Genomic DNA, 25411 nt, shown 5'->3' with positions numbered 1-25411 from the left:
CCATCTGCCGCTGTCGTAGCCACGCATCCAAAGCACGCAATCTTCGGCCAACATGGTGAACAAAAGGAACAAAATATGGTGGAATCTCAGTTGGCGTGATGTCGGGTAATCCCCTTTCCCCTTTCAGCTCCTAGTTGGTGTGGCGTAATTTTTGGAAGCAGATGGATCGCCATTCGCAATTATGGGGTTGGATTGTACCATTTACTTCCACGCACCACCCCAATGATTGCGCCATTTGCACCCCTCGCCATCTTCTCTAGTTGCAGATGTTGGTTGGTCTAGACCCTCTATCTGAAAAGTGTGGTAAGGATTCATAAGCGAGCACGATCTCTGAAGCGTTGTATCTTCCTTGCGAGGATGAAAGGTCGCTGGTTCGCGAGGAAACTATTAGCACGGTTTGCGCATGGTGTTAGGTGGAAGCAATCTATCACTCCTGTCACTCGTGCATTATACGTAACGTGATAACATACACGTTCCCAAGCTCGTTTATGCCCATTTTTGGGTTCGATTTGTGTCCTGATATGAGTTCAGGATGCGAGAAGTTTTCCCTAATCCATTTTTCCACGCTACCGTTGCTTGACGTGGCTCCCTACATCACGAGCCGTCCCTCGCCGCGAGGCTTGGTACTGATACCGACTCGATCACAGTCAACTAGGTATGCATCCCCCTTAAAGGAGAAGATCTCAAAAAGGGAGAAGTCTTGAGAGTTTCGATTCAGCCAAGCTTCTTCTGATTTCGGCGTTGAAGCTCGTGGGCCAGAACTCGTGCCACCCTCCTTGAAGGGTAGACCTTCGCCAATATCGTCATACCCTTTGCCACTATCTTCCAGTCCCCGATTGATCCCTATCATCGTGTTAGCGCAGAGTAAGCACACGGCCCTACCGACGCTACTACTACTCTTCGTCTTATCTCAAATCCACATCCCCATGACCGCTTTCCTGCAACTCTTGTTCTGCGTCTCCTCCTACACGTACATTGCAACCAATTTGCCAATGGTCGAGATGTGGCAGACGATGCTACCTTGGTACAATATGCTAGCTTCAAATCGTCTCCCAAGAGTCTCTTCTTTCCTCTCTCAGCACCGAGGCGTCAGTTGCTGTGCTCACATCGATACCGGCAAAGTTGAAGGATATTCAACATCAACAAAGCTGTAACATGAGCCGGTAGTAGTAGTTTCGGGCATGCCTGATACGGGTGAAAGAAAAGCATCACGGACTAATGGCCTCGCTATTGTGGTAGTCGGTAAACTTTCAAATATTCTGGGCCGCGAAGAAACTCCGTCGGCAGCTCATAGCATGTAACTTTAAAAAAAACATTGGGGCAAACTTCTGAGGCCCAATGTAGAAAATACCTCCACTGTACGATGCACGGAACTGTCACCTGGATACCGGCATGTCTGTCCATACGTAGATAGCTCTTTCGAGCTACAGTAAGCAGAAATGTGCTCTTGCTCCACATTATCCTTTATGCATGTCGTGAACTGCTCGGACCTGGCGTAGTTTTGCCTTTAGAGTCTTTAAACAACAGGCGAAAGCTTTGGACTACCGAAGAGAAGCTGAGTGCTGGTTTGACGCATTTTCACATCGACTTCACGTAGATTAAAATCGATGTTGCAAGCTTTCACAAAGCACCTTGATAGCCACGGGGTTTCAACAACCTTCTAGCAACCTTTTCAGCTCTCTGACCACCTCTGCCGGCGCCTCAACGGGCAGTAAGTGCCCGCAGCTTTCAACGACCTTGAACGACACCACACCACCCCTCAGTCCTCTTAGTACGTCTACCGTCTCCTTCTGCACCCGTTCCACAGTCTCGACGACGTCCTGACGTCCAGCAAGCACACAAATCTTTAAGTCTGGCACCAATCTTACCACCTGGTCAACCACTTCCGTACAATTCAGCTTCATCCCCAGTTCCACCCAGCCGTTCTTTGCGCCGGTACTCATTGCAACCGCATCCCTGGCCAGTTGATTCATACAACCGTCGTCCAGATTTCCGTTGGTAAGGATATTTTCCACAGTGAAAGTTGCGTTCTCGAGGTTCTCGTAGGCCTGCAACTGCTGCTGGCGGATATTCGCAGGTAGCACCAACGGTCCTGGTGGAGCTGGGGCAAGCAACAACAATGACCGAATCACCACCTTCTGTATGCCACCGTGGAGAAAAAGCCCTCGTCCTATGTCTCTCAGCACAAGCCAGGCAACCTTAGCACTCATACTATGGGCCACAACCACAAACTCTCCACTCGGTACAAGATCGGAAATCTGCTCGCTACGCATTATGGCCAAGACGTCATTAGCAAGCGCTTCGACAGAGTGTTCGTGTATGGAATCGGCGTCGCTAGTCTCAGATTCGCCGGTGCCGCGATAAGACAGGGCTACACCAATATTCTTGAGTCCAGCAGCCGCGGCATGAGAGGGTATGGCATCATATGTTGAGGCACATCCTCCCCAAAACGGGAGGAAGAGAATCGTTGGCGCAGAAGGATCGGCATTTGGCGGCTGTAGGTGTTTGACGTGAAGTCTTATTGAAGTCTGGCCGTCTGAGTCTGAGGGGACCTGGATCCATCGCGAGGATGGCTGAAGAGGAGGATCAACACCGTTGGCGGACATCGCGTGATCGACGACCTTCTAGATCCTTTGTCTTCTTGGGATAGGTGTAGAGAAGCTAGGGGCAAGAAACCGGAGTGTCGGCGGTCTGATATCGCCTGAGTTACACGTGTTATTACTACCGTTAAAGTATTCGTGTGGTGCCTCCTTTCGTAAGCAACGTTCCTAGGTTCTGAAACACTGCCTTGGGACAACAGCTGTACTTATAATCATGTCAGAGTCGGTATGCGGGAGGATAGCCTGGCCCTCATAAAACGACCCATTGGCGAATGGTTTCGCATGATCACCACCATTCTCAACCCACATGGCCCCGTGATTGTAAAGAACATATCGCGAATGACTGTAGGGAAGATATCAACATCGAGGTGAAACGGAGGAACAGCATCCCGGCGATGACGTAGACTTCCATTCAAATACTAGATCAGGAAGCGTTGCCCTGTTCAGTTTAGCGTAGCCTTAACTCATGCGTGCGGCCTCTTTCCGCATCGGAAGATGTTTTATCCGTGGAGACAAGTTCACTTTGAGATCAACGCAACAAGTCGTTACCTCCATTAGTTTCGTGGCGCATAGATCCTGGAAAGAGAGTCGAGGTTCCATTGACTGTTTCAAGAGACGCCTGGCATAGAACTTTTGGCACTACATAACTCTGGGTTACACGATCTCGAACTCAGCGATGTGAGAGATTAGGCTTTGGTGAGAACTGAGAGTAGCGGAAGGTTATAAACCAATGTAGATGAAAGCGAACTGGCCATTTCAACGATCAGGGTCATTGTCGCAATATCTACAAGTAGCAGGATGAAACTCGGGACGATTTATTGTGCTATGTCCAAGGTCAATCTTAGTAAACCACTGCCTCAAAAAGATGGAGTCATGAATATCTATGCGCGCTTTTTACTTGCTCGGTAGTGATCTCAAGCGTCCTACTACTCTCCATTCTGGACAGAAGCCTGTGGATCAGAATCATAATGGACCTCTACATCAGCGAACCCTCCACGTTCCCGCCATTTCCTGATATACTCCAAGAACGACTGCGTGCCTTCAGCCCAAGTAGAGCCCTTTGCTGCTTTAGCCCTCGACGCGGAATCCGTAGTCGTTCTGGCCTGTCCGTGGCCATTGAAGTATCCTGGAGTGCAGCCTCGGCTCAAAGAGAAGAAGGGAGCCCGCCTTACAACCTCGGCTGTGTGAGCTTCTTCACCCTTCTTCGTCACTTCGAGAATCGGTCTCCGGCCCTCTGGAGTGTTTCGAAACGCCTCCGTCAGTAGATAGATGACATTATCAGCGATAATTCGAAGCATCCAGACGTTGTTCCCGGTGGTGGTCCCCTGTGACAAACCAGTGAAGAAGAGATTTGGAAATCCATTTGTCGCATATCCGTGGAGCGTGGCAGCACCGTTTTCATTCCACTTGTCGTCGAGGGACCTGCCTTCGTGGCCTAAGATCTCTACATTCAGCTTGGCCGCTGGATTTGCCCCTCGAGCGCTTGAAATCTGATAGCCGGTGCTAAACACGATGACATCGACATTGAGCTCCTGGTTGTTCACGACCAGTCCATTGCTGGTGACCGCTGAAGGGCCCTGCCCGTCAGTATCGACAAGATGTACATGGGGCTCATTGAATAACTTCAAGTACTCGTCACTAAAGGTAGGCCGTTTGCAATATGAGTTGTACCAAGGCTTCAGCTTCTCGGCTATGTCAGGATCCTGAACGACTTTGTCGATTCTGGCGCGAACTGCGTTCATATGTGGCAAATCAAGAGCGTTGAACTCGGCAATGTGTCTGGCAAGAGAGTCTGCGGAACCGTCGACTACTCCGTGGGACGGTGACCCAACCACAGCTGAGTAGGCCGGCATGTCTGTCCAGCCGTCGGCAACCATGTTCTCCTCTCCTGGCTTGGCCGAATTCGTGATGAAACTGTTGCAGTTTAGCTGCCGCTCCCATTGCCAGCCCGGCTTTCTGGCGATCTTGGTCTCGTAAAATTCTGGATCTGTGATCTGTTGATTTCGGGGTTTCACGTAGGCTGGCGTCCGCTGGACCACAAAAAGCTCTTTGGCATACCTTGCAATTTCCGGGATCACGCCAATCGCAGTGGCAGCCGTGCCGATGACCGCGACTCGTTTGCCCCGAAAGCCGTGCAGGCGCTGATCAGCTTGTGACCCTCCCGAGGCGCGGTAGTTCCATCGAGCGGTGTGGAACATTTCGCCCGAAAATGACGAGAGGCCCGGCAGCTTAGGAACTTGAGGAGCGGTTAGAACTCCGCCAGCAAGGTACACGTACTGTGCTTGTACTGTCTGCGGTATCGGAGTCTCCGTATCTCCTCGCCGCTCAACATAATTCACGTTCCACAATTTTGTGTCGTCGTCCCATTGCAATTTCTGAACTTCGGCACGAAAGAGAGCAGTGTCGGAAAGATTCCAATGACGAGCAATACGCTCGGCGTGTTCGCGGATCTCAGCTCCTGGTGCATATTTGCGCGTAGGCATGTATCCAGTTTCCTCCAACAATGGCATGTAGATGTAACTTTCAACGTCGCAGTGAAGTCCTGGGTATCGATTCCAGTACCAAGTACCACCAAAACCCCCAGCGGCATCCAAGAAACGGACCTCATCTCTCGTGGCCAGACCTGACTCGATAAGCTGAATTGCGAATTGAAGCCCACCAAAGCCAGCGCCCAGTATAAGGAACTTGTAACTAGCACCCTGGACGACGGGGGAGGGCCTTTTGTTCAAGGCTTCATGATCGACCCAGGGATCAAGACTCAACAGCCGAAGTCGATCATCTTCGCTATCATTCAAAGTCACGAACTGTGACGGGCCGTCGGGCCGTAAGCGTTTCTGGGCCTCTTCGGCGTACTTTTGTTGTGTTGCTTCGAGGCTGAGACCGTCCGCTTCAATCTCAGTCGTAACTGTGATGGTAGCGGTCATGTTTAGTGCTGAAACTGGAGCAATGCGTCTATCTCTCGTTAATGAGTATGTTTTCCTTCACAAGATGAAACCCTTCTTTTGAAGCAGATGGGTGATATCCCAATATCGCACTAACGAGTTGCAGCCGTCAGAAGCATTATACCTTCGGAGGCCTTTTCCTCACAATTCGCACCACTGAAAACTGGTGATGCTAGGCCAACTTCTCATTTAGTACATAACAATCATTTTCATTTCGGACGAACTGTATCGCCGAAATTTCTGGTTAGCCGGAAATCCTGGGTTTCAAATCACATTTTTCAGGAGTGTTATCAATCACGTCAGAATTGATCCAGAAGACGAAATCGGGGTTACTCCAGTTCGCGGCACAGAGATCCACTCATGGCTTCCCGTTATCTATGGTTCGACAGACTCCATTCCGATATGAAGCTTGCTTGGCCAGCTTTTGAGAGTTTTGGACATGCTGATCCTATCTCCACGAAACATGCTCTAGGGTACCGTACCAACTATCTGGGTGGTCTGAGAATCACGGTAATGAGTGGCTTGGCACGTTTCACGTGGTAAGAGAGGCACCGTCCGCACATCTGCAAGCCTTGATTCTCTGTCGATGTCCGACCACAGCCGCTCTTCCTAGCCTGGAACGCCTCGGAGCGCGAAGGCTATCTTCCCTCATGAATGATAACTGAGATCAGATTCGACAGATATGAGGCTACCTCTAGCGACTCAGAATATCTCCTCTTAACGAATTCACCACCACTTTCGGTTCTTGATATTGTCGTCGTTCAGAACATCAATATCCGTGTGTCCAGTATAAGCCTTGCCCGCCTTCCGCGCCTTTAAAGTAGCCCGTCGCACCTGTTGCGTCTGGCGCTCAATGTGTCTTGTAAGCCACCAAGTCCAAAGATTTGTGATCAATGCAGCAACGGTAATGGCCAACCCGATCAGAAAGCTATTGCGGTAGCGGTTATGAGACCACTTAGACGGAAAGAACTGTGGTCCAACGACCGCACCTAACTGCGCGATACTGCTCTGCAGACCTATGGCAAAAGCAGCTCCAGTAGATCCCGACATGATGGAGGTCCTCCACGACCAGTACGGCACGTAGTATGAAGCGCCAAAGAATTGACTGAGGATGCAAGCGGTGTAGAGACCGCCAGTATTCTTGACGGAGAAAAACAGGACATAGCAAATCATGGCGCCAGAGACCACAAGCCTACCAGGTAAGTCAGCTCAGGAAGAAAGGAATAGATGCTGACAGATGAGTTAGGTCTTCAACCATCCAACTTACACGCAGATTAGGGGTCGAGGAGCCCATGCTCGCGAAGTCACCAGGACGCATACTCCCATGGCGAGGATGCCGGCAACAGCCGGTGGTATATTCAGCAGAAGACTTGTAGGAAGCTTCACAAACCCCAACCCGGCAATGATACTGGGTAGATACCAGTTCAATGCATACGTCGACAAGTTCATCAGCGTCTGGTCAAACAGAAATCCCCAAGTCGTAGGACTTGTAAGGGCGATAATGGCGTCCTTGGAGTTCCAGCTTGGATCACCGGTGGCCGGAGCATGAGGCGATAGCCGAGCCTCAATAAATTGTTGCTCACGAGGCGTGAGCCACGACGCGCTCCGCTTAGATTTGGGGAAATCTGGCAGGAAGAAGAAAATGACGATGGCCATTAGCATGGTCGCAACACCCTCAAGAATGAAGGTCCATCTCCAGCCAGAAAGTTCTTGAAGTTCGTTCATGAAGCTTGTTCCATAACACACCAGTGCGCCGAAGATACCGGAGAACTGGGCAATTGAGAAATACCAGAGGATCGGCCGTCCGACTTCGTCGCTTCGATACCAGTATGACAGCGTCGTGATTACACCTGGGAACATACCGGCCTCGAGCATACTGCTTTGGTCAGAGATACTTGAAGTATGGTCGATAGCCATAGAGCTGTTCCAATGCTAACAGCGAAGGGAGATGGGTACAACATACCCAACAAACCATCGGCAGACAATGAGTTGAGTGCTGTTGCGCACTGCACCACAACAAGCCGTGGCGATGCCCCAAGTGAAGAAAATCCTCGCTTCCAGAGCATGAGGAGTCATCCATTTCAGCATCAAGTTGCTTGGAAGCTCAAAAATCATGTATGCAATCTGTACAGAGTGGTTGTTTAGTGGGTTCAATTGAGAAGAAGGGCATGCTCACTCCTTGAACTGTAGCCACGAGATTATACCTGTCAGCAGTGGCATCGAGCTCGGTCATGATATTGTTTTTTGTTCCACGCTGCATGGTTCGTATGACGGAGATGTTGGAAAAGCCAATCTTTAAAGCACTGTTAGAAAGTTATTTTCCGCGACAGGGAAAATGGCTGCATGTACATTCTTGAACATAAACATCAGACCAATGAGGACAACAAAGTGCACATCAACTTTTCTCATGATTGCCTTCTCCTCTTCGGCGCTGAAAGTTTCCAGGAAAGCGATGCGTGCCTCTGGATGATGTCGAAGGTCTGTTGTAACATCCTCAAGCTCAGCCGTATCTGCTATAGTTACTGGCGGTTCTTTTGTGGTCTCAACCACGATCGTCTGATCAATAGAGGCGACCTTTGCTGAGGTCTTGTCACTGGATACTGAAGTCATTTTGCGTCTACACAAGGATCAGATACCGGTGTTGCTCTGATGTAACGAAAAAGAAGGAAGTAATCCTCCAGCTGTCCCTTGGACACGACAATATATACACGCTCTGATACAGAAAGAGTCTACTCGAGGTAGGACCTTCCGACCTTCCTTTCAGACCATGTGAAAAGTTAGCTGAGGATGTGGAGGTTCCTACGGTGCACGCTGTCAATTTCACCATTTGCAGATACATGGCATCATTACCATTACCGAGATGTTAGCTATTATACTTCGAGATCCCGTGTATCTTTCAGTTGCGGGGTTACAATCCATTAATCCCAGTCACTATCACGGGCGCAGGACAACAAACGGGTGTCGCTCCACATCTATATCGATGTCACAGATGTAAGAATACATCTTCTCGTTGCGCGCGAGCTGCTATGAGATATAGCTGTGTCTACTTGACCCCATAGTATGTTCCTCCTTGCAACCTAGCATTGATCAACAACTGAACCGTCCATCTCGTAAACAATTAGCCGTAAAATGTATAGGAGGGAGAGGAAGTCAAAGCAAAGGTATCTCGAGGCACACAAGGGAATCATTGTGATGGGAGAAACCCAGCCGATTAGCCAAGCTAAGGAGTGCCCTACGAGGCAACGGCGGGAGCGCTTGTACGATGGCGTGATAGCCTTGATATCGCCAGATCAGCATGCAAAGAGAAGTAATGCACCATCTCAGCCAAAGTTGCGTCTTACCACACCATTCACCACAGTGCCCACCTTCAAATTCAACGAGCCGCATAACCGACCAACTCCAGTCATTAGCTGGTTCGCAGACCGGCGCTAAAAGTAATGGCCCGTTGTCCCATGGCATGCGCTTGCAATTGACCGTGTAGAGCGGGGCTCTTCCGTGTCGTTGTGTGAAGGATTGTTGATGTGCCTTAAGTATTGCGGACCTGACACGAGTTTCTTTCAAGTCACAAGTAACGCTGAGAACTGATAACGGTAGCGCCGGTTGATCCATCTTAACCTTCTTCCTTCAATATTCTCCGAAGGTGAAGACATAAGGCCGCAGCACAAAAATCAAATCAGATTCCATACAATAGATATTGAAACGATGAGCACAGCTATGGCAAAACAGAAACCGAAGAAGCTTCATCTGGCTGCGTTTATCTATTCCGGCCAACAGACCCAAATCTGGCGACATAGAGACCAGCATGCTCACGACAGCCTTGACGTCGACTATTACATCGAGTATGCCCAGCTCGCCGAAGCCTCCAAGTTTGATACCTTATTCCTCGCAGACGGAGCGAGCTTCCCATCCGGGCCCCTGGCCAAGCATCTCTGGAGCGTCAGCACATTCGAGCCAGCAACCCTCTTCTCAGCGATCGCAGCTCGTACAAACCATATCGGCTTGATCTATACAGCCAGTGTCAGTGATAACGAGCCTACTCACGTTGCTCGCCAGCTTGCCAGTCTTGACCACATTAGCCACGGTCGTGCGGGGTGGAATGTTGTCACCACCCCTGGGCCCGGTTCAGAGAATCTTCGAATCCCTAGCGAAGAGACCAAAGACAGCTCCGCGAAATACTTCCGAGCAAGGTCATTTCTGCAAGCCACGAAGGCTCTCTGGGACAGTTTCGAAGACGATGCACTGATCAGAAACAAGGAAACCGGCATCTATGTAGTCCTTGAGAAGATTCATCCGCCCAATTTGGAAAGCAGCCTCTACAAGATCACTCAGCCCTTGAAGGTTGAGAGACCCATTCAAGGATATCCCGTGATTGCCCAAGCAGGGACTTCTCCGGAAGGAATTTCCTTTGGTGGTTCATCCGCCGACGTCATCTACTGCGCCAACTACTCTATAGAGGATGGTCAAAAGACGTATCGTGCTTTGAAGAGCGCGGCTGTTGCTGCGGGAAGGAATCCTGATCATCTCGTTATCCTTACCGGTGTGGCGGTTATTTGGGGTGAGACGCAGGAAGCGGCGGAGGCTAAGCTCGCCGAGGCGACAGCATTATGGCCGATTGATATTGCTATCCAGAATCTAGGAATCGATGTTGGCGAGGCGGATCTAGATGGTCCTTTTCCAGAAGACTGGAAGGCACTTTTCTCACAGGGGCGCTCCGCTGCTATTGCATCCTTTGCGCTCAAGAATAAGTTGACAGTGCGTCAGCTAGCCGAGCGAGCTTCAGTCGGCCTAGGACATAGACCTCTGGTGGGAACGACAAAGTCAATCGCCGACGACTTGCAGGCTTGGCTTGAAGCAGAAGCAACAGATGGTTTCGCGGTCATCCAGCCGCTTCTCCTTCAAGGCCTGCAGGACTTTAGCACTCATGTTGTGCCGGAGTTAGTTCGTCGGGGACTGTTTCGATCTGATTATGAAGGTGCCACATTGAGGGAAAATCTGGGCATTTCACGGCCTCCAAACCAATATGTTAAACCTCAGTAATAGGATAGCTTCATTGATAAGCCAGACCACTCCCAAGTTGAGTAGACGCTTGTCTCGGTAAACACCCCGAAAGATCAACTAACCTACTGGTCTGGTCTAGTCCAATTATAGTAGGAGCATGCATTTTTGAGCTTTCACAGAAGACCAGTACGGGCATCTCAGGTGTGATAGACTTGGTCTCAGCAGAAGCTTCGTCAAGACATCCGGCTACGTCTGCACAATGCAGACGATGGCCCGAATTCAGGGTTGGCTTGACTTGTACCGAGCTTCATTACCTTCAGGGCTCTCTTATAGTAGTTGACATCTGTCGAAATGTCGCAGAATCAATACGCAAAGCACTTCAAAGCGTTACATGTCCGATCTCAGCCCGTTTGCATGCCCGACGTGTGCGACATCGCCTCGCTCAATGCTATAGCTTCCTAAATATCGAAACCCAAAATAATTGCGTCAGCGAGTAGTTATTCGGGGCTCTAGAGGCTTCTTCGTTGCTGGCGCCCTTGGAATTAACGGCAACGGCCTTACCTACGAGCAGTCTGAATATGGTCAAGACGTTGACTGGTGCTGCTGAGTGGTTACATATTTCTCTGGTTGCCAATTTGGGCGATGAGTATAGATTACGAATTGAAAACCCCTTTGGCTGCTCTTGTTCATTCTGAGTGTTTGGCGCCAAAATCGAGGAAACAGTTGTTCTCATTCTCCTCTGACGGCTGTGCGGTATCGGTATCTCTCCAATGCTTATTACTAACGAAGTCTAAATAGACTCCGCTCTTGTTTCCAGGGGTCTTCAAAGTTCCTCAAGACTTTGAGTTCGAAACGACTTTTCTGGTTTGTGCTTTAACTTTTTGAACTATGTCCCCAGAGCTTATTGTCTCAAGAATTGGCGATAAATACACACCTACACTATTTGGCGCTGTGTTCAGGGTCGCTACTTGATTGATCATAATTTCCTTCAAATTCCCTCTCAACCGCCCCCTTGTCAAGCGAATTCCATATTCCATCCTCTACATGAGGAATAGCCTTATACTGCGGCAAAATCACGTACTGCAACGTGAGCCTGGTCCAGTGCAGTGACTGCATAAGAGGTCTGGGTGGCATCGCCCATGTCAGTCGATCCATAGGGGCTCACTTCAAGTTCCAGCGTAGTGACTGTTGTTCTTCTTCTTCGGATTGTTGGGCGGCTAGATCCGGATTCTGTCATGACAAATGAACCAGATCGCTGCCATTCAAAGGGATCCACGCCTTCGCTGGCTGGGGCCTCTCCATAACTTCCCATTGTGCCAGCAGTCTTATATTCTCCTTCTTCAAGCTTGAGGACAACACCAACCACATTTTCGTCCTCGACGATTTTTGGGTGACGTCTTGCAAAGTAGGCGGCGTATTTCCACAGACTCCAGTAGCAGCTACCGACGTTGACAGCTGTCAGAGCGATTTTGTATGGCATGTAGTAGAATATCAGCATCATGAGACCGACTCTTTCCTTCTTGAGCCGGAGGTGCACCTCATTAAAGATGATAGAGTTGATCAGGTACATCACATACACCGCCACAAACACGTATACTGAGAACAACGGTTGCACCACGAAGCTGATCGGCAGCACAAGTGGTGCTATCAGGTAGAGAAGCGTCTCGTAGATTTCCTGAAACACGAATATTTTGGCCCCGATCTCCCACCACCCAAGCTTCCACGAGAAGAAGATGTACTGGAAGTTGTAGTAGATTCCGTTGACGAAGAAGAAGTTCCATCGTTTGAATCGTTGAGAGAAAACTGTCATCTCGCCAAAGCCGCCCCGTGCACCGCCGGATCCAATGAAAACTGCAGCCGGAGTTTCCGTTTCGACAAATACAGAGGTTGACATAACTATACGTTTTCCAAGCTCCCGGCTCACATGGCCAAAGAACCAGTCCTCGGACACTGAGAAGCCAGGGTGATGCTGAAATACCTTTCGAACGAATTCGTTTTCCCACAGGCAGATTGCACCATGGCCAAAAGTTGCACTGCCCAACTTGCCGGCAAATGCACGTTGCAGGCCGCTGAGCTTGTATTCAAGATCCTGAGCTTGCTGACAAAGTGTTCCACGGCTCCTATTTGGGCCTACGGACTTGATAGTATACCCGACACAGCCGATCTGGGGGTTCTCGCGCATCAAATTGGATTTGATCGGAAAGTTGGGCGGCAGGATGCAGTCGTCGTCGACCATAAGGACGTAGGGAAAGTCCTTGGCGACGTAACACCCTACATATTGGGCGACAATTTTACTTCCAACGGGACACCAGAAGTGGTTGACAGAGTACTTCATACAAACATCCTCGGTGTTGTCCAATGGCGTAAGTGAGTTTCCGTTGGCTATTACGAAGATGCTGGAAGCAGGAAATCCCGCTACCAACGCGGCCTCGATGGTTGCGCCGATCAATTGCTCGGACTTGTAACAAGGAACAACAAGTGCAGTGTCGTTTGCACTAGACGCACCTTCAGTGTTGGAATTCTCCTCGTTGGGGGATGGGTCGGGCTCAAAGATAATGAACAGGGGGGCAAAAGCGTAAGAACCAGACAAAGTGGCGACGACGACTAGTCCAGCTGAAACCGTTAAATAGTTTGCAAACAAGACGTACGTGTACCAAACGAGACCTCCCCATAGAGGTCTGCCGACGCAAACAAAGTAGATCAGAGCCAGGAGAAGGAGGTAAACGGAATATTCGAAGATGAGTTGGAACCGCTTACTGCGCTCGAGCTGGAGCTTTCGGATCTTGGCAGTCTCGTAGAGCATCGCAATGCTCGACTTGCGGTCATGTAAAAAGGCGTGCGATACACGCCTCGTCGCTGCCAGACCGGCTTTCAGCCGTCCTCCAGGGTGGAAAGAGCTCCTGCGCGAGTGACCCGGCGATTTTGGCTCAGAGTTCGCTTTTGATTCCTCCCATGATACCTTGTGCCACGGAAAATGGGCATGCGAAGATCGTGATTCCGTAGAAGTCAAAGATGTATCTCCAGGGTTACTGCTAGTAGAAGATGATTTTCTGCTTAGAGGATCCAGATGGGCACTTTTGGGCGTCGATGGAAGTTTGTGCTCACTTGCTGAGGATGAACGTTTGAGCGCCGACCTCCCAGGAAACTTGGTTGCAATGGGAGGCAATCCTTGTCCTGGACGATTGCTTACGCTCTGATGCCGGCGTTGAGATTCTGTAGCCGACTCATCTGGTCGTGTGGTCGCTCTAATACTCCAAGATCTCTGCCGGGCGTGTGTTCTGTGACTACGTCGGCTAATAGCATCAGTCACTGCCTCCAATGTTTCAGCCAGGTCGCTTTCCTCGTCAATTTCGGGAAGCTGGGTGTTGGACGAATCGTCGCTCGCAGGTCGTTGTAGCTGTTGGGTGGGTGCATTTTTCTTCCAGACTTGGGCTTCCTTTACCGTGCCCAGGCTGTCAATGGCTATGCTGATCTTCCGTGGCGCTGCGTTCAGGTGGCTTAGAGTTGCACGTCTAGTGACGTTGGTTGTAGTCTGTAGTACATCGCCAAGTTGAAACGTTTCAAGGCTCGAGTTTGGTGCTGATCTAGAACTATGTCGGAAAACCGCTTTGCTATTAAGGAGTGGCGCAGGGATTGGGACGCGATCTGATGAAGACATATTTCATGTCCTCGTTGCTGGAATGGTGCAAAGTCTCAGATTGAATCAATGATATTTGCAAAATTCCCGAAACCACGTGAAGAGACCGTTGTGAATCGTAACGAAGAACCCATAAAAGCTCAAGAACGTTTTGTACGAGAGAAGTGAACAGACAGTTCGCACCAAATTCCGGATTACAAACTTATGTTCCTTGTCATAGCTTATGGAGCGCTGATCTAGATCGCGCAGATAGTATTGGATTGAGCATGCTCATAAATTTCTTGCGACTATACTATGTTTGTAATGTATTGAAGTCGTGACGTACACAGTCTGTGTTCTGGGCCTCAACGAGGGCTGGGTTCAGCCCGCAGATTGTCCTGGCGAGTTGGGATCTTTGCGAGTAGGGTTGTCTCTCAAGAGCCCAAACCCCGCTCAAGAGGGCGGAGGGGCCCAGAACCTGGCTTAAATCGGCTCATGGTAAGGCCTACTCTGCCTGACAGCTAGAAAATTCTAGGTGAAAGTACCAGGGGTGCTAAGGGCGAAAGTACAATAGATCAGCTCATAGTGTGAAAGACCGGATCATGCCGCCGAGAGGGTAGACACCTAATTGGCGGCATTACCGAGGACAGACAGGCGAAAATGGCCCTTGCACAGCATCTAGACATTATGTTTGTATGCAGTGGATGGATTCCTCGAAATCAGCCAACGCTATGGCCCCTACACAGATATTGAGCTGCCAAGTAAAAGGCGTTGCAGACCCACATGGTCGGCTTAATCGGCCAGAAAAGAGCTAGTCTATCTAACTTTGTCCCGATATAGGTATGTAACTACTAGTGACTAGAGCGCTCAGATCACAGAATGGTTTTACACACTGATCTACTAAGTTTTTGAGCCAAATCAGTGAGATCGGGGTCTTTGCATCGATTACCCACGTTGCATGGCTTACCGTCTTGTGGATCGACAATTGGCGGGATCAATCGAACCTAGCGAAGACAACCACCCAATGTTGTCGCGGGAAAGTGTCATCACTTCTAGATCTCCTTCCGTAACGATCCGCCCGCATTGTTGGCCTGTCTACTACCCCATGCACGCGCTGATTGTTAGTTTCTAACCCTTTGCAATTGAGTATGCTCTGCATTATGAAAACTAGGATCCAACTTCCCTGGAATAAGTTGTAGTGCTCTGGCCTCCGCCCCCGGGACGTCATATAGCACTCGTCAATCTAGCACTCACTCTGCTTAGCATGATTGTTACCATAACAGGTACCCAGGGGATGGAAATTACCACACCAATTATGAGACTCTATTCACTGCGAGTACCATACTGTCAGGCAACTCTCCCGGCTTATCCATACACAGTCCTCCTTCTCGACCGAGCGAAATACCCGCAGCTTTTGATGAGAGTATACTTCTATCAATATGGCGGCGTTGTCGACATGTCCGTACACTTCATGACTGTACTATCCAAGTTGTTAACATTCCTCACAAGCTCCAGGCTCTTCAGAGCGCATTCAGCGTAACGTTTAAAGCCCCGCGGCGAGTTCATCGAGATTAGTTACCCCCATCGCCCCAGTCTTACAAGCAAGTATCAGTGTACTCTCAACAAGGCCAATCCTAGGTTGCCATGGACATAGATTGGAGCCAAATTCTACAAATCAAGACTATCACAGAGGCCGATCGAATACACACTCAGGATAAGCAGGGTATCCCTCTTGGAAATCACATCATGGGATACATACGGCAACGCTTGCACTCAAGATCTTTCGAGGCTCTCAAGACTCCCGGGGCTCCCAGGGCTATTCTCACCTTTTCAGCCTTGAAATATCGCAAGCTTACGCTTTCAACGACTTCTTCAACTCACTCGCCCATGACCGCAAGGTCTTCATCGAGTATCCTGCAGGTTCTTTAGACAGAGAAAGGGGTTGAGGCTCCTAGAGCCGCACTTTACGGCTAAAAGAATCTCTGCAAATTGCAGGGAAGAACTATTAATCGCTTAGTTGACATCTCTCTATCGACTATTGAGTTGTTATCAACAGTAGACAGGCATCACAACAAGATGTATGGATCCGTCAATTTGATTCCATCTCCGTTTCGGCGAGTGTAACTAGACACAATTCTCTCATGCTCACTCTAAGTTGGCTCAGCAATTCCTCTAGGACGTATATCAATGCGTTATACAGAGTAATTTCCTACCTGTACAGGACTAGGTATTTTGCGGTGACTGAGTCCTGCAATTCACAGCATTCATTTCTCTGCACGTTCGACGCTTTCTATTGCGACAACCTCGAGCCAAGGAAGAGCTCCAACAGGGTATATCCTCACGCTGTTTGGGGGCTGTATTGACTGGAAGGCAGCAGAAAGTCTGTGACAACTTCAATCCATCAAGGCAGAGTTGGTGGCGCTATCCAACACCGCCGGCGGAATGATGTGGTGGAAGAGAATGTTTCATGCTATAAGCCTAGATCGAGGTGAGAGATCATCTTTCCTCTCGTATAGCCCACAGCCCATTCGATTACCCTTCAAGAACAGTGATATTCCTTTCTCTGCCACTTTGGGGGTCATCGCTACTAGCGTTAACAGGAATTACAAGAACGGCGAAGACTGGGTTGCAACAACAGACATCATTACGACGCCTTTACGAAGGCGTTACTCCTTGCGAAAGCATGAAGCGTTTTTATAGCAACTCAACCTCACTGAATTTCAGGATATTCTATCTAAGATAATCGTACCAACGACAATAGCATCAGATTTCGCTCGTGGCAGCTCTCACCCCCCGTGATATTACGTGCTGGATGAGGCTATATACCTCTGTATAGACTCGGCAGCGACTTGTGTACGCTGATGTCTAACTATAAATCCTACGGTGATGTTTAAATGGTACTAACGTGGTTATATTGCTGCTTACTCTCAACGAATAATATATGGTTTTTAGTGCACCATTGCTCCATAGCAAGAACTCCTGCATGATATCAACTACCCCTCGTCCATCATCAATATTCTCTTTACTCCAGTTCACGTTCAAGGTCACCTTATCAGGTCTTACCAAGGATATTAGGCTTTGCACCCTCCTTGCAAGTTCTGTGTTTTTATCATTTTCATCAATTTCCCTGTCTGGGTTCCCCTATCTATGGAATTGATTCGATAGTTGCGAGACCTCTGAATATCATTGAGCAAGCAATCTCGATATTGTTTAACGTATTCCCGGCTACACTGCTCTGGATCAGAATGAATGATAGTAGCTTCAAAGTTGAGGCGAAAGGGTAAATGAGAAACCCAGGTGTCTGAAAATCTGATTTCAGCAGTATCGACGCAAGTGTTCTGCAGAATTGGCGAAATCCTTGCTCAACCGTGCAGGTGCACTCCAGGAATGTCTGAAAAGCATACTCTGATGGGATTGACCTTACTGCGGCGGAACGACGTTGTCCAAATAAATCTGCCTTCCACACAACAAAATCATCGCAGATCTCTCTCTTTCCTCTAATTTCGGTTCCACCATGAATCTCCTATAGTGCCTGCGTGCGCCGCGGTTCTATAATAAGCAGAGTCCTAAGTCTGAACTTCTCAGAACCCGGCGATTGCGGGTCGACTCCTCCAGGTTTCTTGGTCAGCGGCACATACGACCAGAAGCAGAATAATGCCTTGGCGGTCAGGCCAACGGATCGCCATTTCTATGGGCGCTGATTGGACCTATCGCGAAATATACGCCAAGGCCAAAGGGTGCCGAGGAATGATCGTCGGAAGCCCAGCGGAAAGCTCTGGAGTTACGAGGCGCAGTTTCGACGCATTTAATCAGTGTTGAAGCACTGTGACTTGGGATGCCTCATTCTCCACGAGCCAGTCGAAGGAGACGCTATAGGTCGGCCAAGGCACAGGCTCGACCGATTCAGCCCCAGGAACAGACTGCGGATATCAACAATTCGCCCCGGGTAATGTTGAAAGCTGCATTGATCTACACCCAGGTTCATCAATGAAACATGGGCGGACTCAGCGTAAGAGGCTTGCCTTAGCCATGGACGACGTCATACTTGCTCGCTTCTTGCAGCTGCTTGAAAAGTATATAGAGCCCTGTCTCGAATGCTTTAAACTCATGCATCACCAACACAAAGATCTTCTTTTCTTTTCAACAACACACTTAAAAATGTCCTCGATACTTGCATTAACAGTACTGGGCCTCTCTGGGGCTCTTAGCGTCCTGGCGCAAGGTGGTGGACAAACCGGCATTCAATTCCAGCCATGTCCAGAGCTGAACGCAAACATCTCTGCACTACTGAATCGTCAAGGCTCGGTTTTCGACTGCGCTACACTTTCGGTACCCTTAGACTACACTGATTCTGACTCGGGCCCGCTTGACCTCCGGATACTCAGAGTCAATGCCACCCAAGAACCAGTTTTGGGGTCCGTCCTGATCAATTTTGGTGGTCCCGGCGGTACGGCCGCCGAGAATCTACCAACGGTCGCAGAAATTGCGCAGACTGTAATTGGGCCACAGTGGAATCTCCTATCCTGGGACCCTCGTGGGACCGGTTATACTATTCCATTCGTCTGCGATCTCGAGGCCATGACTGCGGCCCCAGCTCGGAAGCGCGACGTTGATACGTTAGTCAGCACCAATACGACAGAAGTCTTCCTTAATGTCGGATGGGACTACGCTGGTCAAACTGCAGACTACTGCGCTGAACAAGCGAACGACACGGGAACACTTATCGGGACAGCTTTCACTGCCCGAGACATGATCGAAATCGTCGACGCACTAGACGAAGACGGCCTTCTTCGCTTCTATGGCTGGTCATACGGTACTGCGCTGGGATCCTACTTTGCTGCCATGTTTCCCGACAGGGTTGGACGGATGGTTCTGGATGGCAACGTGAATCCTCATGACTACCGAGCCGGTCATTACGGAGAATTCGTCCACGATACCGATAAGGCTTTCGCTGGCTTCCTCCAGACATGCTTCGACTTGGGCGACAGTTGTGCCCTGTACTCACTGCTTCAACCGAACACAACCCAAGATCTTCTCGATCCTATTAACGCATTACTAACACCCCTTGCCGAGAATGCGACGTCGAGTGTCGAAGGTTATTCTACCTATTTGGGGGTCAAAGGAACTTTCATTGACCCCCTTTACTACCCTTCTACTTGGCATACTTTTGCAGAGACCCTCGCCGACATCCTCAATGGAACCACCCCTGCGCCCAAAAACACATCTTCGGCTCCTCCTTACGGCCCGGCCAAGAATGCCGTGATCGGGATCCGAGCGAGTGATGCCACATTCATTGCCAACTCCAGCGACGAATACCTTTCTCAGGTAGAGTATCAAGGCACTGTCAGCCCGGGTTTTAGCGATGTCTCCTATTTCAACATCTGGCCTTCTGCCCGGTGGCGAATGCCAGCGAAGGAGCGATACTGGGGAGATTTCCACGTCACTACGAAAACTCCAATCTTATATGTGAATGGCGAGTTCGACCCGGTGACACCGCTTGTCAACGCGTACAATGGAAGCGCAGCATTCACAGGAAGTGCGGTGCTGCCCCATAGCGGGTATGGTCATGGTGTATTTATCAACCCTTCCGAGTGTGTATCCAGACACGTTCAAGCCTACTTCCTTAATGGGACGCTTCCCGAGGCCGATGCACATTGCGAGCCAGACTTGAGCCCGGTCGAGCTATGGCTGTCAAAGATCCAAGAATCAGCATCCAACTCTACAGCTAGCGGCAATGAAACCGACAGTAGTACTGGGAATGGCAACGCCACTGCGAACACATCTGAGAATGGAGCCTGCCGGGGAAACTCCCGTACTTTGTATTGCACAATGGGTGCCCTGGTGATAGCAAGTCTGGTTATGTTGTGATTAGTATATTGTTGTCTCTGCGTTTACATTCTGATGTAACGGCAGAATAGCTACCCTTCATCAGAACTAGAGCATTGTTTGAGAATTCCTTCATATTCTCACGTCTTCGTTTGGAGCCTGACCTATTTTCAATCCGCAGCAACAAGGACAATCATCCTGTCGGCATCTTTCTAAACACGGTGCACTGCCCAACCAAGTCTAGGGAAGTCGATACTCCTCTCGTTCGTCAAAGCCTTCATAAACATACCTTGTGTTATTAAAGCCGAGTTTCGCCTTAGGGACTTTTGGCGAGGAAACATCCGATACGATCAACTTGGAGAATACGGCAAGGGTAGGCTCGATCGCGCGTTACCGCTGATAAGGCAGCGCCCCCGCACAATCTGGCTCTGGGAATGACGAGCCCATTTCTTCTGCGGCTCTAGCATGAATGTAGAGTCAAGCTGTCCGAAGATTTTGGCAACCTTATGCTGGGATTCAGCATGCGGCAAGAGAAATGGTTTGCTACCGGACGGAGATGTGGTTTCTGCGCTACAGCTGGCCTTAGCAATGGCTAGGTATCGCATCACAATATCACTGATTGCTCGAAGAATACCGACGCAAGTTGTGATCTGACCCTGTTGGTTAGTTACGGAACCATACGATGTATGATTGAAACGTCGTCAGCACAGGGGCAGCGAGATTCTGATAAAGCCTCGCGCCGAGAAGTAAATAATCGTCCTCGGAAATGACGCCATTCTTCGCAACACCAAGACATACTTGGCGTCCACGCAGAGCGATTTCCGCCCTCGCTATCTTTCGCTTATCACAGTCTCGAATCGTCAGACTTCGACTATTGTCGCCGACTGCGCCAACATGCCCCTGCTCTCAGCTTTTCGCGTGGTGCGCGACTATTCGCGCGACCAAAGTAATGCATATCTTGCCAACACCGATAAGTTTTTCTGGCGTATGGGAGATGTCATCACGAGAACTTGGGACCTCGGGTTTACGGCGTTTGGCGGTCCTCCGGTCCACTTTCAAATTGAACACCGTCGATTTGTGCAAGGAACACATGGCCGAATCCCGTGGATTGACGAGCAAGTGGTAAGGCCTGTGTCTGTTTTGCCTGGCGTACGTGGTGGGATGCCCCATAGTAACAGTTGTTTAGTATCAAGAATTGTTCGCGATCTGTCAAGCCTTACCTGGTCCTGGAAGCACTAAGATGTTATTCTGTATTATCCTGATACATGCAGGCATACTCCCAGCACTGCTTACATTCCTAATTTGGAGGTTAGAATTGGTCCATCCCTTGGTGATAATGCAAACCTGACCCTTGCCGCGTAGCCTGCCTGGAGCAATCGGCATGTTTTGTCTGTCTTTGGGAGTTCGTCAAATCAACGAGGTTCTCCCTGCCATTGCATACGCCTTCCTTACTGGCTTGAATGCGTCAACAGTAGGCATTGTAGCGCTTGCCGCCGTCCAGGTAAGGCACCTCCGACAGCTCTTCTCCCCTCGGCCCTCTTTGTCTGACGTTGGCTAGCTCGCGGAGAAAGCTATCAAGGACCCGATTACCCGTATTCTGGTGATCTTTGGCGCTTGCGCAGGTCTATGTTATACGGCTTTATGGTACTTCCCAGTTCTTATTATCTCTGGCGGAACTGCCACTGTCGTTTGGGATTTATGGCTTCAGCAACAAATTGGAAAAATCATGGCTAAACGGGCGGCCAGGAAGCGTGGGCGATCTCAGCCACCAGAACCACCCGAGCCTGCGTCTGTCGAAGCGAACGAGCCAGCCATTCTTCCTGAAAGAAGCACTACGCCGAGTGAGCAAGGTACCGGTGTTCAACGGAGACACGCAGCCCAGACAAGTTTCCACGCCAAACCAGACCCGAAGACCGAGGGACCACAAGGGACTGAGGAAGCTAACCGTACAGATGTGAAGTCCTATGCCATACCAGTGACGATTGGCTTGACTATCATTGCCACATTTTTTGGTAAGTCTCCTCCGTCTTCTTTAAGATCCCCAAAACTAATAAATCAAGCCTCGTTCATCGTTGTCCTAGTCGCTCGAGGAGTCCTTGACGATCCGCCGAGACCGCTTGATCTCTTTGCCAACATGTATCTTGCTGGTACCATCATCTTCGGCGGTGGTCCTGTTGTGATCCCGTTGTTGCGCGAATACGTCGTCCAGCCAGGCTGGGTCTCGACGCGGGACTTCTTGATCGGTCTTGCCATCATCCAAGCGTTCCCTGGCCCGAACTTCAATTTCGCCGTCTATCTTGGAGCCCTTGCCCTTCTGGGCACTCCCCATTCCACCGTGCTGGGTGCGTTCATTGGCTTCATGGGTATCTTCACCCCGGGAATCACGCTGGCTGTGGGCTTCCAGAGCCTATGGGGCACCTTGAGGCACAAATTAATTGTGATCAGTCTATTACGCGGGATCAATGCCACTGCTGTTGGACTCGTGTTTACCGCTGTCTACAGGCTATGGCAGATTGGCTTTTTGACCCAAGAGAGCTCGAGCGGACAGAGTTTAGGTCAAGACGCTTGGTGGGTGGTGGTCACCACTCTCACATATGCTGGGAATGCGTGGTTTAAAGTACCCGCTCCTGTGGCTATCGTGGTTGGAGGACTGTTGGGTCTTTGCTGGTACGGTGCTGTTGGGCGATGATTATCTAGGGTAACCGCATGGTCAATTCTGGTAGTCCATGACACTCAATTGCTGACGTCCTAGTAGACGTCAAATCTCCTATGTAGATCTAATGGGATATTCCGTCTAGTGTCTTCGATTAAAAGGCTGTCCAGACGAGCGTAGACCGTGGCCTCAGCATGATCTGCCTCTGCGACAACCCTCGCCAAAGGGTCGACGATGATACTATAACCCCAAGCACGATATTCTTTCTCGAACGTCCGCGCAGGGCTACACATTGCCACGTAGATCTGATTGTCCAACGCCCTGGCTCGAGCCAGGAGGCTCCAGTGCAATTCTCCCGTCACTGTCGAAAACACGCTCGGATACACCATTGCGAAACATCCTTTCCTCGCTGCGACCATGGCAAGCTCGGGGAAGCGAACATCATAGCAAATAGCTATACCTAATCGGCCATATCCGGGCAGGTCCACAATAGTGATCTCGTTTCCAGGTGACAGGACCTCGGATTCCTGCAGTCGAACTTTGCCTGGGATGTCGACGTCGCAAAGGTGAATCTTCCGGTGCGTGGCAAGTAATTGTCCGTCTGGAGAGAAACACAGGCAAGTGTTGTAGTACTTTCCCTGGTCCGGGTCTAGTTCAGGAAGACTACCACCGACGAGATAGACGCCGGCTTCTTTCGCCGTAGACGACAAGATACGGAACGATTCGGACGGTTCCTCTGCCTGTGGATTATGCGGAGATAGAGATGGAGATCTGGGTAGAGTCTCCGCGTATTGGCGAAAGTACGCCGTGCCGTAAGGGCTGTTGAAGCATTCAGGCAAGATGACGATCTTCGCTCCCTCCTGAGCGGCCTGAAGCACAAGAGATCTGGCACGGGTAAGATTCTCCGACTTATATATCCCTGATTTCTCGTCGGTTAGTGGCCGACTATTCGACAGACCTCAAAAAGGCCAATAAGGTGGTGCCTGGTGTGTTGCTTACCAACTTTCATCTGCACACATGCAAGTGTGACATCTTGATGTAGTCTGGACGACAGTTTTTTTTGATCTGGAGAGATATCCATTATTATTGTTGCGTCACGATCTACTCGATACCAAGCCCCCGGCAACTCATCCTTGTCTCTTGTACATCTTTGTAAAAGCACCGAAAAAGACCCGTCGGGATCGCGCCGATATTGCAACACTTTTGCCATCGGATAAGCCGACACTGGGATAACACCCACCGCCGGCCGACTTTAGCATCAAAGGAGTAGAGTCGGCAAAGTATCAGCTGTTTGTGACGAATAGAATGGATGTCATTTGGATTGATCCCGATAAATAAAAAGGGAAGATTATGTGGCCTCAATCCTGCCCATGTGAGATAAAGCACCGAAGTTCGACTTGGGCTATTCTTCATCTCAATCTGCCACGATGTCTGAATATATTGTCATTATAGGGTAAGGTCTACCACTGATTAGTTGGACTCCTATGAAATGAACTGACCTTGCTGACATTTCCTATCTCTTCCATTGTTCAAGAGCAGGAATACTTGGTCTGACGGCAGCGCTGCGCATCCAAGATCTGATTCACGCACAGGGTCTCCCGTACAAGTTAATCATCATTGCAAAAGAGTTCCCTTCTTCCCCAAGCTCGATACAGCCATCTCCAAACTATGCATCGATGCACGCGGGTGCACACGTCCGACCCATCCTGGCGTTGACGCCACAATTGGCCCGCGAGGCTCGATGGCTGAAATACACATGCAATGTGTTTGCCGAGCAAGTTGCAACGCAACCGTGGCTCGGGGTGACACAGGTCCCGGGGGTAGAGTACTTCGAGAACCCCAGCCCAGAGATCCAGTCGCTGGACGCAGCTACGTTCATGACCCAATCAGGTCTGCAGGGTTTTCGAAGGATCGACGAGCATACGCTGCCCAGGGGCGTCAAGTTGGGATACGAGTACACGACATACTGCATCAACTCCCCCATCTATTGCATGGCCCTGTTGCGAAAATTCATATTGAACGGCGGCAGCATCATGACCGCGGATGTGAAATGTGAAGAGGAGGCAGCTGCGGCTGCCGTCGCTCCTGCTGCCAGGCTGGTGATCAACGCTAGCGGGATGGGATTCGGAGACAAGGCGTGCTTCCCTACAAGAGGACAGATTGCCTTGACGAATATTCCAGCTGAGAAGACCATCACGCGCCAAAATGCAGATGGGACGTGGAGCTTCGTGATCCCACGCGGGTTCGATGGAGGCACCATCGTCGGTGGCACGAAAGAAGCGGGCGAGTGGGACGCACGCCCCGATCAGCGCACGAGAGCGACGTTGGCGAAATCCATGCGTGAACTAGCATTACTGTCGTCGTCTTCAATGACCGAGGGCAAACACCAGTACCTCACGACCTCTCAGACTCCGTCGTACGAAATCCTCCAGGATGTGGTAGGCCGAAGGCCGACTAGAGACGGGGGACTCAGGCTAGAGGTCGAAAGAAGAACGCTACCACAGTCGTCACAGACTCAGTCCGCCTCTGACCGTCAGGCGAAAATCCTCGTCATTGTGCATGCCTATGGAGCGGGCGGAAGAGGCTATGAGATCAGTTGGGGTGTGGCAGAAGAAGTTAAAGACCTTGTCACAGGTGTTCTTAGGGACGAAGGCTTAACAAGACAAGCGGGTTCTGTGTGGGAACTTGGGAAGATACTACCATCCACCTAAGTAAGGGCAGGAAGAACGATGAAGAGCACATACATATACCTTTTTCAATACCTCGTCACATATTG

The 25411-nt window shown here is 50.1% G+C and overlaps 9 protein-coding genes across 9 annotated transcripts; 4 read left to right on the top strand and 5 right to left on the bottom strand.

Moving 5' to 3' along the window:
• Positions 1-1649: 1649 nt before the first annotated feature.
• Positions 1650-2606, bottom strand: PV08_11691 (uncharacterized protein; the record flags this gene model as incomplete). Its single annotated transcript, XM_016385999.1, has 1 exon — positions 1650-2606. The coding sequence occupies one exon, from the start codon at positions 2604-2606 to the stop codon at positions 1650-1652; it is 957 nt and encodes a 318-aa protein (XP_016230131.1).
• Positions 2607-3526: 920 nt separating this feature from the next.
• Positions 3527-5524, bottom strand: PV08_11690 (uncharacterized protein; the record flags this gene model as incomplete). The annotated part of the gene is made up of 1 exon (XM_016385998.1): positions 3527-5524. One exon carries the CDS (start codon positions 5522-5524, stop codon positions 3527-3529), a length of 1998 nt encoding a protein of 665 aa, XP_016230130.1.
• A 744-nt stretch (positions 5525-6268) lies between these two features.
• On the bottom strand, positions 6269-8152 carry PV08_11689 (uncharacterized protein; the record flags this gene model as incomplete). Its single annotated transcript, XM_016385997.1, has 5 exons — positions 6269-6734; positions 6810-7418; positions 7506-7666; positions 7719-7835; positions 7892-8152. The coding sequence occupies 5 exons, from the start codon at positions 8150-8152 to the stop codon at positions 6269-6271; spliced, it is 1614 nt and encodes a 537-aa protein (XP_016230129.1).
• A 1104-nt stretch (positions 8153-9256) lies between these two features.
• PV08_11688 (uncharacterized protein) lies at positions 9257-10579 on the top strand (the record flags this gene model as incomplete). Its single annotated transcript, XM_016385996.1, has 1 exon — positions 9257-10579. One exon carries the CDS (start codon positions 9257-9259, stop codon positions 10577-10579), a length of 1323 nt encoding a protein of 440 aa, XP_016230128.1.
• A 1018-nt stretch (positions 10580-11597) lies between these two features.
• Positions 11598-14198, bottom strand: PV08_11687 (uncharacterized protein; the record flags this gene model as incomplete). The annotated part of the gene is made up of 1 exon (XM_016385995.1): positions 11598-14198. One exon carries the CDS (start codon positions 14196-14198, stop codon positions 11598-11600), a length of 2601 nt encoding a protein of 866 aa, XP_016230127.1.
• A 4116-nt stretch (positions 14199-18314) lies between these two features.
• On the top strand, positions 18315-20024 carry PV08_11686 (uncharacterized protein; the record flags this gene model as incomplete). The annotated part of the gene is made up of 1 exon (XM_016385994.1): positions 18315-20024. The coding sequence occupies one exon, from the start codon at positions 18315-18317 to the stop codon at positions 20022-20024; it is 1710 nt and encodes a 569-aa protein (XP_016230126.1).
• Positions 20025-20876: 852 nt separating this feature from the next.
• Positions 20877-22671, top strand: PV08_11685 (uncharacterized protein; the record flags this gene model as incomplete). The annotated part of the gene is made up of 5 exons (XM_016385993.1): positions 20877-21104; positions 21169-21290; positions 21345-21483; positions 21541-21994; positions 22043-22671. 5 exons carry the CDS (start codon positions 20877-20879, stop codon positions 22669-22671), a joined length of 1572 nt encoding a protein of 523 aa, XP_016230125.1.
• A 59-nt stretch (positions 22672-22730) lies between these two features.
• PV08_11684 (uncharacterized protein) lies at positions 22731-23716 on the bottom strand (the record flags this gene model as incomplete). The annotated part of the gene is made up of 2 exons (XM_016385992.1): positions 22731-23554; positions 23635-23716. 2 exons carry the CDS (start codon positions 23714-23716, stop codon positions 22731-22733), a joined length of 906 nt encoding a protein of 301 aa, XP_016230124.1.
• Positions 23717-24062: 346 nt separating this feature from the next.
• On the top strand, positions 24063-25346 carry PV08_11683 (uncharacterized protein; the record flags this gene model as incomplete). The annotated part of the gene is made up of 2 exons (XM_016385991.1): positions 24063-24088; positions 24170-25346. The coding sequence occupies 2 exons, from the start codon at positions 24063-24065 to the stop codon at positions 25344-25346; spliced, it is 1203 nt and encodes a 400-aa protein (XP_016230123.1).
• Between the last annotated feature and the right edge of the window lie 65 nt (positions 25347-25411).

Source organism: Exophiala spinifera (assembly GCF_000836115.1).
Source record: "Exophiala spinifera strain CBS 89968 unplaced genomic scaffold supercont1.10, whole genome shotgun sequence".
Lineage (NCBI taxonomy): Eukaryota > Fungi > Ascomycota > Eurotiomycetes > Chaetothyriales > Herpotrichiellaceae > Exophiala > Exophiala spinifera.
This window is presented reverse-complemented; position numbering and strand designations above follow the sequence as displayed.